This window comes from Poromitra crassiceps, assembly GCF_964638095.1.
Source record: "Poromitra crassiceps genome assembly, chromosome: 23".
In the NCBI taxonomy this organism is placed as follows: domain Eukaryota; kingdom Metazoa; phylum Chordata; class Actinopteri; order Beryciformes; family Melamphaidae; genus Poromitra; species Poromitra crassiceps.
The window spans coordinates 5,817,853-5,832,760 of record NC_139639.1 but is presented as its reverse complement, the minus strand read 5'-3'; the positions used below and the strand labels follow the sequence as shown (position 1 = coordinate 5,832,760).

General features: G+C 43.6%; 1 protein-coding gene across 1 annotated transcript in view; it reads left to right on the top strand.

The window, feature by feature from the left end:
* Positions 1–436: 436 nt before the first annotated feature.
* The window catches only part of arhgap21b (Rho GTPase activating protein 21b), a 48,985-nt gene continuing 34,513 nt past the window's right edge, over positions 437–14,908 (top strand). The window contains exons 1-3 of the mRNA XM_083658917.1: positions 437–587; positions 12,136–12,324; positions 12,529–12,550. Coding sequence (XP_083515043.1) covers positions 513–587; positions 12,136–12,324; positions 12,529–12,550 — 286 coding nt within the window. The 5' untranslated portion in view covers positions 437–512. The remainder of the gene's footprint in view (positions 588–12,135; positions 12,325–12,528; positions 12,551–14,908) is intronic.

The following is a 14,908-nucleotide window of genomic DNA, read 5'->3' as shown; positions in this document are numbered from 1 at the left end:
TATTCATGTGCTATTCCTGGATGTTTTTCTCTTACTGCTTTGTAAATTGTAGTCACATTTGTATTTAGTGTTCCATCCATATCACTGATTCTGTTTCACAATATTTATACCAGAAGTTAAGGCACACAAAAACAACCACTGCACAGGTTAGACATGCGACACAAAACTGATGGCTCAAAAAAGTAACAAAGCATTGTCTACTACAATCATTTTTGCACAACACAATTGAGTTAGGTTTGTGTTATTTTGACAGACCCTCAACAGGTGGGACCCACATTTGTTCAGGTTACTCAAAAAGCGGTCATGATTTCAATAATTTATTGAAAATATTAGGCTAAATCATAACATAACGTAATTCTCTCTCTCTCTCTCTCTCTCTCTCTCTCTCAAACAGCTGGACAAAGAACACAAGCAAGAATGGAGTGGTGAAGTGGATAGATAACTTGGAAGTGTTTTCTAGCTAACTTTTCGATGTGGGCGTTCACGGATAACAGCATTTTAAGTCAAGTTGAATGATGGCATCACGTTGGGTTCATTCTTCTGGCGACGATGATGAGAGACAACCAACAAGATCTTCTTTCTGTGAGGTAAACACCACTCAGACCTCAGACTCTGTATCCCAGGCTGCTGTGCTATTTATGAAGTGGCGATTATCCCTAGATTGTGATTTTGGGCCGTCACAACTAGTGTCATGGTTTCACCTCTTCCAGTATGGTGGTGGGGGAAGTTTTGACACTTTGGCCCAGCTGTTAGTGCATGTAACAACCGCCCTCTGTTTGTTTTGCTCTGCTTCTCCCACCAGTGCTTCGCTGTTATTTTGTTTTTGATAATTACAGGTTGGTGTCAAAAGCTTTTTTTTTGTCTTGTAGCAGCTAGAGTTGATCATTGTAGATGAAAAGAGCCAAAGAAAAGTTTGAGTTACTCAACAGTGCTTTAATTGCATTTGACATTTTTATTAAAACTTATCGTTGATGTCAGAAGTGGGAGGAGTCAATGGGATGGATGCCAGGCATTATTCAAACTGCGTCTTTAAGATTTTTACGCTGTAACCCCTGTAATACCAGGCAGGACACCATCTGCTCCTCTGGAGGCTTGGCGTCTGAAAGAAGACCTTTGTGCTAAACTAACTAAACTAGGTAGCCCAATAAAGCCCATACTCCCTTTGAAAGGAAGGTCACCTATTTATAGAATCTGAATCCCCCATTTCTTCACCCTGTTTAATCTAATATTCAGCTCTTCACTGCTTCTGTGTGAGGAGAACCTGAATGAGGGATGTGAAGCTCCTTGTGTTTTCACTGCTGACAGTCTAGACAGGCTGAACAAATATAATTTTAAATCATTGAGCACAACACAGGCAAAACAAGTATCACTTGACATTAAGATAAACTAGAAATATTGTGCGCTAAGCACGCTCATCTCTAGCGTGCCTCGCACACCTGTAGCTCGCGAGCCTGCTCGACTGGCATGCACAAGCAATAGAGCGCCAAAGTGAACGTCACTTCCTGCTTCAGCACTGTACCAGAGATTTTCAGCCGCCATTTATTTTCCAATAGACATTTTGTAAAATGCTTTGGTCGGAGTGAAATGTTCTATGGTCTCTCACGATTCTAAATATATCTGAACCGTTTGGTTTGACCAAGTACAACTATTTTTATAGGCATTTTACGGAATGTCTATGGGAAAATAAATGGCGGATGAAAATCTCTGGTACAGTGCTGAAGCAGGAAGTGACGTTCCACTTTGGCTCTATTGTGAGCACTGCGCCAAAGCCCTCACTTTATTCTAGTAGTGAGATTTGTCAGTGGTAGGCCCATTGTTTTGATAGTTTGTCCAATTAAGTACTGATTATTATATCTCATGGATTGATGGCAATGGGTTTCTTTTCCAGGGCCCTGAGAATGATATTTTGAGATGACTATTTAAGAGCGTAAAACACCTTCTTAAAACAAGCACAATAATATTTGAACACTGCAGTTAACGCTGTGCAAACAACACACACTACTAGAGGTTATTCAGAAGCCATACGCAAGGAAAGTCTATATTGTAATGCATCCCAGTTTAACTCACTGCTACTGCCAAAAACAACTCAAAATCACAGAGGAAGCACGTATCTATGTTGTTATCAAGCTAAACTATGTGGCAATTCCCCATTGGCAATCTTTGCTCATGGAAACGGACATATCTGGAGTCATATTGTGTTTGAACGTCTAGGCCTAATAAATGAGTTCATGTAACTAGGGAAGGGGAATCAAGAACCGCTCCCAAATTGTCCACTCACTCTGAATCGTACTATGCCTCTGAGGTTATCATCTCCTTTTATCAACGCTGGCATGTTTTTATGACGGTTGGTGCGTGCACATTGCAAAAACTCATGGCGTCAAACAGCAGTGACGCTGCTGGAAACTTGCAAGGAGTCATGGCAGAGAGGAAGAAATGGTCCAAAGCTTGGCTTCAGTTCACAAAGAAAGATGACAGTGATACTCGGTGATGCTACTATAGGTGTGTAAATGATCGTCTGAAGTTGGATGCTCTCACAGTACACAAGTGTTTTAAGTTGGATGCTCTCACAGTACATGAGTGTTTTAAGTTGGATGCTCTCACAGTACATGAGTGTTTTAAGTTGGATGCTCTCACAGTACATGAGTGTTTTAAGTTGGATGCTCTCACAGTACATAACACGAGTGTTTTTTGATGTGGAAAAAACACTGCCGGGAGCGCTTTTTGTGAGGAGAAATAAAAAGCGGATCACGGCAATGTCACCTGATGTTAGCTTAGCAGCTGCTAGCTCAGTAATCAGCTGGTTAGCTCTTCTAGCAGAAAAAAAAACAGTGTAACAGCGGCAGCTTCCCGTTACGTTTGAGGAGAAAATGGAGCTGGAGGTTTGGGGAAAACGCTATGATGAACGCAGCTCTAAGGGTGGAAACCCCAGCAATATGTTCCTTTTAATGACGGCAAGCATTTTAAGTGCAGATGTTATGAGGTAGACATTCTACACTGTGATCAGACTCAAGGAGAGATAATAAAACAACTGCATTGATTCTGTAAAGGGAATCGATAAAGAATCAGATTGATAAGTAAAATCGATAATGCGTTGGTATCAACAAAATCTGATCAGTTCCCATCCCTAAATGTCAGACTCCCACAAAGTTCCCAGTATTGCCTCTATCTTTAGTACAGTGTGAGGCCAACATCTGCTTCAACCCCTCTCCTCTTCTAACCAGTTTGTATCCTGCTTCTAATCAGCCTGCCACACAGTCACACAGTCACTAGTTCAGCCTGCCACACAGTCACACAGTCACTAGTTCAGCCTGCCACACAGTCACACAGTCACTAGTTCAGCCTGCCACACAGTCACTAGTTCATGTGCTAATTTTGAGCTGGAAAGCCCCGGGAGTCTCTGCTGCTGCCGGCATTTTGTGGAAATGACACAGAGGATTTGATGACTTAAGAGGTTTTGGGGATTTTTCTCTCAAGTTGGGCTAAGTTGAGTAAAAAAGAAAAGAAAAAAGGAGACAGGTCACTGAAAGATATTGGGGTTGTAGGTTGTATATTGGGTTGTTGGGTGGATATTGGGTGGTAGGGTGGATATTGGGTTGTTGGGTGGATATTGAGTTTTATAGGGTGGATATTGGGTGTGTCTTTGTTTTTATTCAGAAAGCCTGACTCTGATAATGACGTAAGCATATAGTCTTTTCCCTCCCTCAGGGCCACTTCACAAATCACAATCATCATCAACCTTTGGCCGGCTACATCGTCATTTTATATGATGATGATAACTGAAATTGGGGACGGAAAATGATCCATCAATTGAAAATTTAGTTAGAAAACTGATTTGTCATCTGATCCAAGACCGGCTTTTACAAGTTGTTTGATTTTCCTTCCCTTTTACTTTGGAGGGTTTGTCTGCTAGCATCAGCTGAAAATGACATGGAATCCAAACACTGCAGCTCAACACTGAATCCAAATGGCTTCATGTCCCTCTGGCTTGATTCCTCTGTAAAGACTTAGAGTTTGCAACACCCACTGTGTGCCGCTCGCTATTTTCTTGTCTATAATGTTTATATTTTTTATTTTGTTTTTAACACATTGAGTGCCAGCCATTTTTTCAATCCTGTAGGTAAGTTGTGCCAGGTTTTTTTTTGAGGATTCTGGCTCATTTTACAAGAGCCGAGGATTATTTTCTGTTAAGAATTCGTGAACACCAATCATCTAAAAATAACTAATAGAATGTGTGCTTTCTCTGTCTAAAAGAGTTAGTTTGCAGAGTTAGTAGTTATGTAGATATTAGCCGTTGAGTACAGCATGGTTTCAGAGATTTTCAGAGAGTTTGGAGATAAATGGATTTTTAGAACCACCTCACGTGCCTGTGATTATGGGTGCCCTTGTCTCCCACTCTGGGCGCTCTCTCTCTCTCTCTCTCTCTCTCTCTCTCCTCTCTCTCGAGAGAGAGAGAGAGAGGAGAGAGAGAGAGGGAGAGAGCGAGAGGGAGAGTTGCTTCAACTCCTCCCTCCGTGGGCGTTCTTCTTGGCTGCAGCGGCCGTCACAAGCTTGTCACCAGTCTCAGTGCTTTGCTGCTGTCCTGTGGCTGCGCGGCCACTGTTTGAGGAAGTCGGGATGGACTCGCTCGCTTCTTGGAGTTTTGGTTGAGAGAAGCTTTTGCGATTCTGGTCATATTTATGCTGCGTGTTTCAAAGTGTGTTCCACCTGTAATCTATTATGTAAATTTGCAATCCCGCATCGCCAGCAATCAGCGCGAAAACGAAAGCGTTTTCCCCCATCCATTTTCATGAGAATGGCTGGGGTGAGAATGGCGTGACAAGTTAAAAAAATGCTTGCCTTCCTCTAGTCAGGAGAGCACTGTCGCCACTTAGTGGTCGGTAAAATAGATTATACACATTCTCTTGCTCCAATAGTGATCTAGAAGACGTAAAAGTTGTTGATTGATGTCCCACCGTCAAAAAAAAAAAATGTTTATGTAAGACGAGATATCTCGGCTTTGGCACTCAAGCGTTGGATTATGTAAGACGAGATATCTCGGCTCTGGCACTCAACGTGTTAATAGTGAGAAATCATGCCATATGATTAATTCAGACTTTCTGTGTGATAGGTAGGTAGACTTGTGTATTTTTCATTCTTCATATTGCCTGCCTTTCAGCTTGTTTTTGCTAATACAACAGACATAAGAGAGCAGGGTGAGAATTACTTTGGATGATGAAGCATGAGCCATATTCAGGGCTTTTCCTGCATAGAGAATTATGATGCAGCCACCTCCGTCAAATTTGGTGCCACGTCCACCTTTGGACAAATCTCTGACAAGTGTCGCCAGGGAAAACACTCTTTTCTAACCAGCTTTGCACTCTGTGGATTTCTGTCACTTGTAATCAATCATCATTTGAATTACATCAATGTATTGACAATTTAATGTTAAATATTCTTTAATGAAGTTATTTGTTTAAGAAAACAGCCTTCCAAGTACCTTTGCCTAGTCATATCGGTGCACAATCCACATAGAAAACATCTCATTTTCATTCCAGCTAAAAAACAAACCCCACAAAAAACACTATTTTGGCCACCTATCGGTAATTGCAGCATTTCCCCCTGCTAAATCGGTACTGGTGTGAACAATCTGATATGGGTCGGGCTCTAGTACCACCAGGAAAAAGCCTGGACTACTGTCAGGAGCCTGGACTACTGTCAGGAGGATGGACTACTGTCAGGTGCTGAGCTGTAGGCAAACACACCCCCTTTCCACATGCAAGCTCAGTGTTTAACTCACTTAGGCTGCCTGCCACTTACACAGCCCTCTGCACTAGCATCATATGGCTAACTGATGGACATCGGAAGGAAGGGAAATGTGATCTTCAGTTGGATAGAAGATGGCTGTTACTTCCTGTTGCCTTATGGTTGAGGTCTGTGATGTCTCAGGGACATGGATACAGAGATGCAATTCCATTTGTGCTCATTGCACGATGTCTGTGCAGCCCCCTAACCCTTGCTGCTGTAAAGATCCAACAACATGCAGAGAATCTCTGACTGTCTCTGTTTCAACGTCTCGTCCGTCTTTTTTACCTTCTACAACTCTGAGTTATTGGAGATGCAAAAAACAGGAGGCGATATTTTAGAGAGCGAACAACTGTTTTACTTTTGTCAGAACAACTGCTCCCTAAATCCACTCCTTTAGCGGGCCAAGCGGTCCTGACAACAGTTAAACGTCAAGTCAACATACTGTAACTGTAGGATACGATGGGAATGAGAACGCTTTGGGTGTGCAGAAAGACTCAGGCCACAAGACGTATTTAGCCATAGGGCTAGTTATTATTTAGGCCTACCAAAAGAACCAACATTTATGAAACGCATTATGATAAATGAAAAATTTGAAAAATTTATTTATACAGGGGGAGTCTCACTGAGAGCAATGCTCTCTTTTTCAGGAGTGCCCTGTTCACATTCACACACACATTCACACCTGGAAGCTGACCAGTACAACCACAGTCTGATCTGCTGGCCACTGATCAGCTCCACTGGAGCGGTTGGGGTTAAGGGCCTTGCTCAAGGGCACCTCGGTGGTGGTAATGAGGGAGGGGAAAGCGCTGCCTTTTCACTTTCCCCACCCAGATTTATCCTGCCGGTCCCGGGGATTGAACCGACGACCTTCCGGTCACAAGCTCGCTTCTCTAACCATTGGGCCACCACTGCCCACTGTATTATATTTTTGTAAATGATGATATGATATGAAAAAAAAAAGTGTCAGCATTTTAGAATGGCATCTTGCATTCAACAATAACCGGCACGTCGTCCGGCAGGGTGTGTTATAACATTTGTGCGTTACAACTAGATGTGTAGCGCATACTAGCGTAGCGTGCACAAAACGCAGCACATGTGTGTGTGTACTACGTACTGTAGCCTGAGTAATGATACTGTTACCTGCTCCCGCACTACAAGGCTGCAACGCCCAAGGCTCACCACCGGCCCTCTCTATCATTATCTTAGGCCTTTCACAGATAAGTGCTTGCCTTTGGACTGGATGTGGTGTAGAATGTAGCGGCACACAGAGAACGAGGTTTTTTCACAGTACCTGATGCAGCATTTGTGTGTGTATCCCTTTAAGACCGCGAACCGCGGTCTTAAAGGGATACGCACACAAATGAGGGATATACACGCAAATGCTGTATCAGGTATCAATGGGTTAAGCAGGCTGTGTAGTGTACTGTGTACATGTCTGTTTATAGGGCTGATGTCATGTGGTGCGTGTCATGTTATTCTGTGATGTCACTACTAGAGGGTTTTAAACACACACAAATCATCATGAATATTCCTTCACTTTCTTATGCAGTTTGTAGCTAGGCTCCAGATACCTGTGGTATGTGTTTGTGTTTGAGCAGTGTTGTTGTGTTTATGTAGTCATGCAGCAGCCCCTCTGAAAACACGACCACATGTACCCTGTCTTTAGCACGCTGCCTAAGTGCCTATAATACACGGGCACAAACAATACAGTGTTTGTTAAAGCAGAATGTGTTTCCAAGAACATTCCACACTTACCTTACGTTAGCAGTCACAACATGTTTCCTTGCATAACTTTGGAAGTTTTTCAGACCAAATACAGCATGCTGGCTGTAACGCTATGGGGGGTACCACTAGTCTGAGCTTAAAATACAGCATGCTGGCTGTAACGCTATGGAGAGCACTAGTCTGAGCTTAAAAGGCCAAGAATGGGTCTGGCTAGGAGCTATGGCTTGGTGAATGTTGCTGCACTCTGGAATAGGGCTGCTACTAATGATTATTTTCATTATTGATTAGTCTATTGATTTATTTTCCAAAATAATAGATTGATCATTCATTTTGTGTAAAAAAAAGACAAATTCCCGTGAGAAGTTACTAGAGCTCAAAGTGATTCTAAAATGGCGTACTTTAGTAGTCCAGGCATTTACTTTACTTTACTAACGGCACTTTAATTATTTATTGTAAATACCGAACTTTATCTTTTATTTTGGAGGCAAAATCACTAAACCGGAAGTGAAACTGGCTGCTGCTAGCTGCTGCACAGTCAACGGAGATTGAACTAGCCAGGTGATTCATATCATAATTCAATGTTAACAATCATTTTTACATCCAGTTTATTGTTGCTTCCCTCTGCTCTGGAGTGTGGATTACACAGAGCCTTGACAGCGGGCTGGTAATTAATATCAGTAAATTCAAGTAAAAAAAACAGACTTTGCTTATCCCGTGTGAAACACAGACATCGGGGGATCATTTCTAAATCAGATGAGGTCCCCAGATCATATTTATCCCACGCGAATAGCGCTTTAGCTAATGCCTCAATACTGCCGCTCCTCCGTGCTGAACAACATGTGTTGAATATTTCAGGCCACATTCAACAGATCTGCTGGTTGTGATGATCAGTGTTCTGTTCCTGCCCCGGGAGGCTTGGTGGCCCTGTTCACCTCGGTGATATTATCCAGCAGAACAAATGCGTATTGAAAAGCCCTGCTGGCTGCCTCACCCAGGCAGTGCAAATATCACGCTGGCATTCTGGTGAATCATAAATGGCTGAGAGGCATTCACTTGTAAGCTGGGCTTGATAGGTGTGTATTTTTGGGTGGGCGTGTCTTTCATACGCTTTTCTTTACAGACTTATTTTCCATAGACCCTTTTGTCTGGATTACCTACTACAGTGATCTAAGCATGATTGATTTCCCCCTATCAGGTTTACGTTGGGACTCTGTTCTACATTTGGTCCCTTCTCTTTAATAACAGCATTTCATAGTCATATAATAGTGGTCATGCAGTCCTTGATAGGCCTATCTATCAGTGGCTCAGCAAAGTCTGGCCTTTATAAAGCCAGGGAAAGGGAGGGCCGTGGGTGGAATGCCGGTCTGGAATGTATTGGGCCCGGTATGTCAACCCGGCCCGCAGTATTAACTACTATGCATGCAAGTGCAATGATAACCCTGCTTGGCATGTGTCTGTCTGGAGAGGTCCACACCCCCCTTCTGTCGTCCACGTATGAAGATCAGAGGGTTTGCAAATAGCCCCGCGTGGACTGCCTGCTAAATCAGATCCAGTGGACTGGGATTGGCTCGCCCTGGGGACCTGAGGGAAGCCATGCAGGCATCCCAAACATCCACTTGATCTATTGTCATTTCACCACAAGCGCGTCTCCGGTTATGGATTTAAATATTTTTCACTCGGGGCTCAGAGACAGACTCCAGCATGGAGGCTCCGGTGCCGTGAAAGAAGCCAAAGTTGGGTTAGACGGAGTGGAACCTGTTTTGCTAGTTTCATCAAAAGACATTGGTGTCAGCTGCACCTGCAGCTCTTTCCCAGAGAGAGAGAGCTACTACACTGGTCCTTATTCTTTATGCAAATTCAACTCCTCACACCCCCCTCCCCAACAGCTCTAGTTACCACTTTAAATACATCTTCTTATGTTGATGCTGTGAGAACGTTTAGAAATACAGCTGTAAAACCTTCTACAGCGATCATGATAGTGTAACACACCTCTAGCCACACAACATATTTCTAATGAGCCATTGAGTGTGGCACCAACACATAGGCTACTGTAACCGAACATTCTTCTTATGACACAGAGAGGCCATTTACACCTGGCGTTAACATGCATTTTCGGCCATCAGATTGCAATCAGATTGTGCTTGACCACATTCACCTCATTCCATTTACACCTGCTGTTAACATGCGTTTTTTGCCATCAGATTGCAATCAGATTGTGCTTGACCACATTCACCTCATTCCATTTACACCTGCTGTTAACATGCGTTTTTTGCCATCAGATTGCAATCAGATTGTGCTTGACCACATTCACCTCATTCCATTTACACCTGCTGTTAACATGCGTTTTTTTGCCATCAGATTGCAATCAGATTGTGCTTGACCACATTCACTTCATTCCATTTACACCTGCTGTTAACATGCGTTTTTTGCCATCAGATTGCAATCAGATTGTGCTTGACCACATTCACTTCATTCCATTTACACCTGCTGTTAACATGCGTTTTTTGCCATCAGATTGCAATCAGATTGTGCTTGACCACATTCACTTCATTCCATTTACACCTGGCGTTAACATGTGTTTTCGGCCATCTGATTGCAATCTGATTGCAGAAATGGTTGTCCTCTCAATCCGCATAAAGTTGCTGTATCCAGATTGAGAGGACACATTGCATTTACACTTGTGTTCAATGTGTACACAATGCATCCCTGACCACCTCCGGAGGTGGTTTGGCCGATCAGATTGCAATCCTTCTTCAATGCGTTTTGGGGGTGTTTACACCTGTACTTTCAAGTGATAAAACACAATCTGATTGCAATCTGATGACAGAAAACGCATGTTAGCGCCAGGTGTAAATGGCCTCATAGTAAGAGCTATGGGCTGTGGTGGTTATAATGTAACTGAACATTCTTCTTATGACATAGTAAGAGGGAGCTATGGGCTGTGGTGGTTATAAATTAGTGTAAACAAACTGTTGCTTGTGTTTGTTATTAAAATGTGGTTTGACTTTTCTCTACTCCCTCCAGCAGCTGTATGGAGTGGGAGTGCGACCAGAAGTGTTACTTTTTGCTCTTTAGTTTTAACCAGAACTGTTGTTACTCAAATGTGTCACAGCTTGACTTTTTTGTCTTGTATTTCTTATGAAGCTGTGCGTCATAAATTGAATTCTGTGTGTGTTTATCTCAGTTTAGCCCGCTGGTGGTTGTAGCATGCAGGTAACTCATTTGGGATTTTCTGACGTTTGACTCAACACATCTCCCCAGGCAGGCAGGGGGATAGTGCGAACGCAAGCTCATCAAATTCCTCACATTGTGGGTGAAACTCTGGACCGGGGGGAGGGGGAGAGGGGGAGAGGGGGAGGAGAGTTTGCCTGAGGAGAACTCATGTGGAAGTAGAAGACTTATTTGAACAGAGACGTTAGTGAACGTGCTGCTGGACCAGGCAGGGAATACGAGACGGACGGGGGAGAATGAGTAACGGTCGGGGGGACGTAGCGTCGCTGCTGCTGCTGCTGCTGCACACACCGCGCGACAAAGGTGTGAGGCTATAAATAGCCAGTAAACAAGAGGGGTGGGTGTCAGAAGCCCAGAGGTCTGCCATGCTCCACACTCACACTGTGGAAATGAGACACCAGGGCCTGACTGTTAACACTGGACTTATTCATGCTTTTTAACCCATTGATACCTGATGCAGCATTTGTGTGCGTATCCCTTTAAGACCGCGAACCGCGTTAACGCGGTTCGCGGTCTTAAAGGGATACGCACACAAATGAGGGATATACACGCAAATGCTGCATCAGGTATCAATGGGTTAACAAGCCATTCTCTTGTACAGCAGGCGCCACATTTACTGTATGAATGACAGTCAGTGTTAATGGGAATCCTTTTAATAAACGAATAAACTCCGTGTCAATGTCGCTTCGCTGAATAGTACTATCTTGTTGAAACGTGCAAATTAGAGATTGAGTAAGGGTTTTTATTTACATGTGGTGTGTGTACTAACTTTGTGGATCATTGTTTTTGGATTCAGGCCCAGTGACGGTCGCTTTCCAAATTTTCGTAATAGTTTGAGCTTTACTTTCAACATTTCATAGCTACGTTCTTCAGCAAGGAATCAGGATCTATTGGATCCCTTTCTGAATATAAAAGTAAGGATATAGCACTAAATATGAGATCATTGTAGATGTTTATATTGGAGTAGTTTCGGACTGTAATCCCTGTACTTTTTTCAACAAATGGATTGTACCTGTATAATATTGAAGTGTGCCTTGTTACTCGTTCAAAACAGTAATAATGTTTCATGTTTCATGTTGCAAATCTGAGTATATTTAGAAACCATTACTGCCGGCTGCATGTATGTATGTATTGTTTGTGTGTATTGTATTGTATGTAGGTATGTCCACGTATGTCCTGTTTGTTTTGGGGACTACGGATGGAAATTAGCCTCGTGCCATGTGCAACGTGTTCGAGCCTCGTGCTCGAGTCTCGTGCTAAATCCGGCAATTTTTACACTCTGATTATGTTCTTTGTGTCCATTAATTTTGCACTGTCCCGTCTAAATAAACAAATAATCCATAATCCTATATATTAATTTCTACCACTCTCTTCTGTGTCTCCCTCCATCTGTAGAATGACTCTCCAGACTGGGACGAGATGCCTGATTCTCCCACAGCGTTGTACCCGGGGGAGGAGGAGGAGTCATTCTCGTGGCCGGGACCTAAAACGGTGCTTTTGCGCCGCACCTCCCAAGGCTTTGGCTTCACCTTGCGCCACTTCATCGTGTACCCGCCGGAGTCCTCCGTGCACTTCCCCTTCCCGGTAATTCTTTCTCATCATCCGTCATCGCACGAGTAAAACATTTCAGGAAGTAAAATACTCTTTCATTATTTACATGGGCCTCAGTATTGTTTGCCTGACACTTAATATGACAACACTGAGTCAACAAAAGCATGATACCCAAGTGTTAAATTCCATGATCCTGTGCAACAAAGTCACTGGAGCATGTCTGTCTTTTTTTTACAGGAGGAAGACCAGGGCCGCCGAGGTAAGCAGAATAACTCTCTCCATGCCGGGCCTGAGTCAGTGCAGTGCCTCTGACTTATAATAACTCTTAATCTTTAGTTCTTTTGACTTCCTTACGCCTGGAACAATGTCCCTCCTGTGTGTCCAGGACCTTTCAATGTCCCTCCTGTGTGTCCAGGACCTTTTCAATGTCCCTCCTGTGTGTCCAGGACCTTTTCAATGTCCCTCCTGTGTGTCCAGGACCTTTTCAATGTCCCTCCTGTGTGGCCAGGACATTTTCAATGTCCCTCCTGTGTGTCCAGGACCTTTTCAATGTCCCTCCTGTGTGTCCAGGACCTTTCAATGTCCCTCCCGTGTGTCCAGGACCTTTTCAATGTCCCTCCTGTGTGTCCAGGACCTTTTCAATGTCCCTCCTGTGTGTCCAGGACCTTTCAATGTCCCTCCCGTGTGTCCAGGTCAGGACCTTTGTGGAGGCATGAAAGGTTTGGTCAGCGCCACCTGTTTGTGTCCTGCACTGACCTACCTCTTCATATTGTTTCACTTTGTGTTGTTGCTGCTTTTCTCCATGACCATAGAGCGCTTGTTAGAAAGAGACGGTTTCACTTTTTACTGGGTGTGTGTGTGTGTGTGTGTGTGTGTTTGAGCCTCTCCCTTCCATGTTAGCACAAATACACACACGCTGTGGTTTTCTCTCATATAATGGCACAGAAGCTCACAACAACCTTGTGCAATAAATTTGCAGTTTTAATGTTGTTGTTTATCCATAAACTTGAATAGCTTGTAAAACAAGACTTAAAGACTTGTCCCAAATCAGTAGGGTCCCTGTAACAATTTGGCATACTCATCTCATCCACCAAGCAACACATGGGGTTATTTAGATTTGTCATTGTTTGCCTGTTATAGGCCCGGCTGATCACATGGTACCATGGCTGATCACATGGTACCATGGCTGATCACATGGTACCATGGCTGGTCACATGGTACCATGGCTGATCACATGGTACCATGGCTGGTCACATGGTACCATGGCTGATCACATGGTACCATGGCTGATCACATGGTACCATGGCTGATCACATGGTACCATGGCTGATCACATGGTACCATGGCTGATCACATGGTACCATGGCTGATCACATGGTACCATGGCTGGTCACATGGTACCATGGCTGATCACATGGTGGTACCATGGCTGATCACATGGTACCACCATGGTCCATGTTAGCCACCCGAACAACATTGTTGATTACAGCCGATCTGTTTCAAGTAGGCATATCATCTTCAACGGGGTGAAGCGAGGCATCGTTATGTGATTGCTATCATCGCTGTGTTCAAATATAAGCTTTATCGTCAGACGTGCGTTTCCATGACAACCTACGACAACAATGCCCATAAGCATCGCCAACTCCTGAGTCCTGACCAATCACATGATCAGAACAGCTCTTGCGTGCTCACGCTCTTTCCACTGTCATGCTCTCCTCAGCGCCAATGTTTTTTTTCTTTATTAATCATTATTGTTTTATTCATTACTCCTATGCTTGTTTGAATGAGTGGAACTAGATTGATTTTTTAAATCGGTGTAATGAATGACCAAAACACATGCAGAAGCCTAATGATGTCAGGATACCACATGACAAGCCAGCTCTATTCCTCCATCTTTTCCCACCAAATGCACAGGTGGAGGTAGTAGCACTTAATGCATTTTTTTTTGCGTTGTTTGTAAGGAAGTATCCCGAACTGAAGTTCCCAAGTCATGTTCCACAAGATGTAGCCAATAAGTAAGACAAAATTTAACTGCCAAATTATATTATCAGTTTGATGTGAAGTTCTTTCCCACGCCAGGAAGGAATTGGGCACATATTGTGGTGACCCCCTGGCAAGACAACTGTTGCAGTCACCATCTGACATCTACTGACGCGTGTTTCATTTAGATTTGTCAGATAGGAATTCTCTTTAGACTAGCCATGCTCCAGCCTGCCCCTGGCTAATGGGAACACAGAGAGGTGATCTCCCTGCTGCTTGTTTGTGGGCTTAACTCTGTTTGGTCTGAGCTGCCTTTTGTTGACTGTAGGGGGGGATGCTGTCACTGGAACTTCCATTCTCCCACCAGACATTCATTTTCCTGGGAGAGGAAAACTGTCGTACAGGAAAGAGTCACTGGAACTGAAACTCGCTCTGTACATGTTGGTGAAAGTAAATAATTTGTCAGAACAAATAATCTTTTTGTTTTTACTGCGAAGGGGGGGGGGGGGATCCGTAAGTCATTGAAGACGTCATCTCTTGGAAGACTTTGAAGCACATGTGGTCGGTGTAATAAATGACTGTTGCAAGATGTGTAGACACAGACACACATCCTGCAAGCAACAGTCATCTGGTAGAC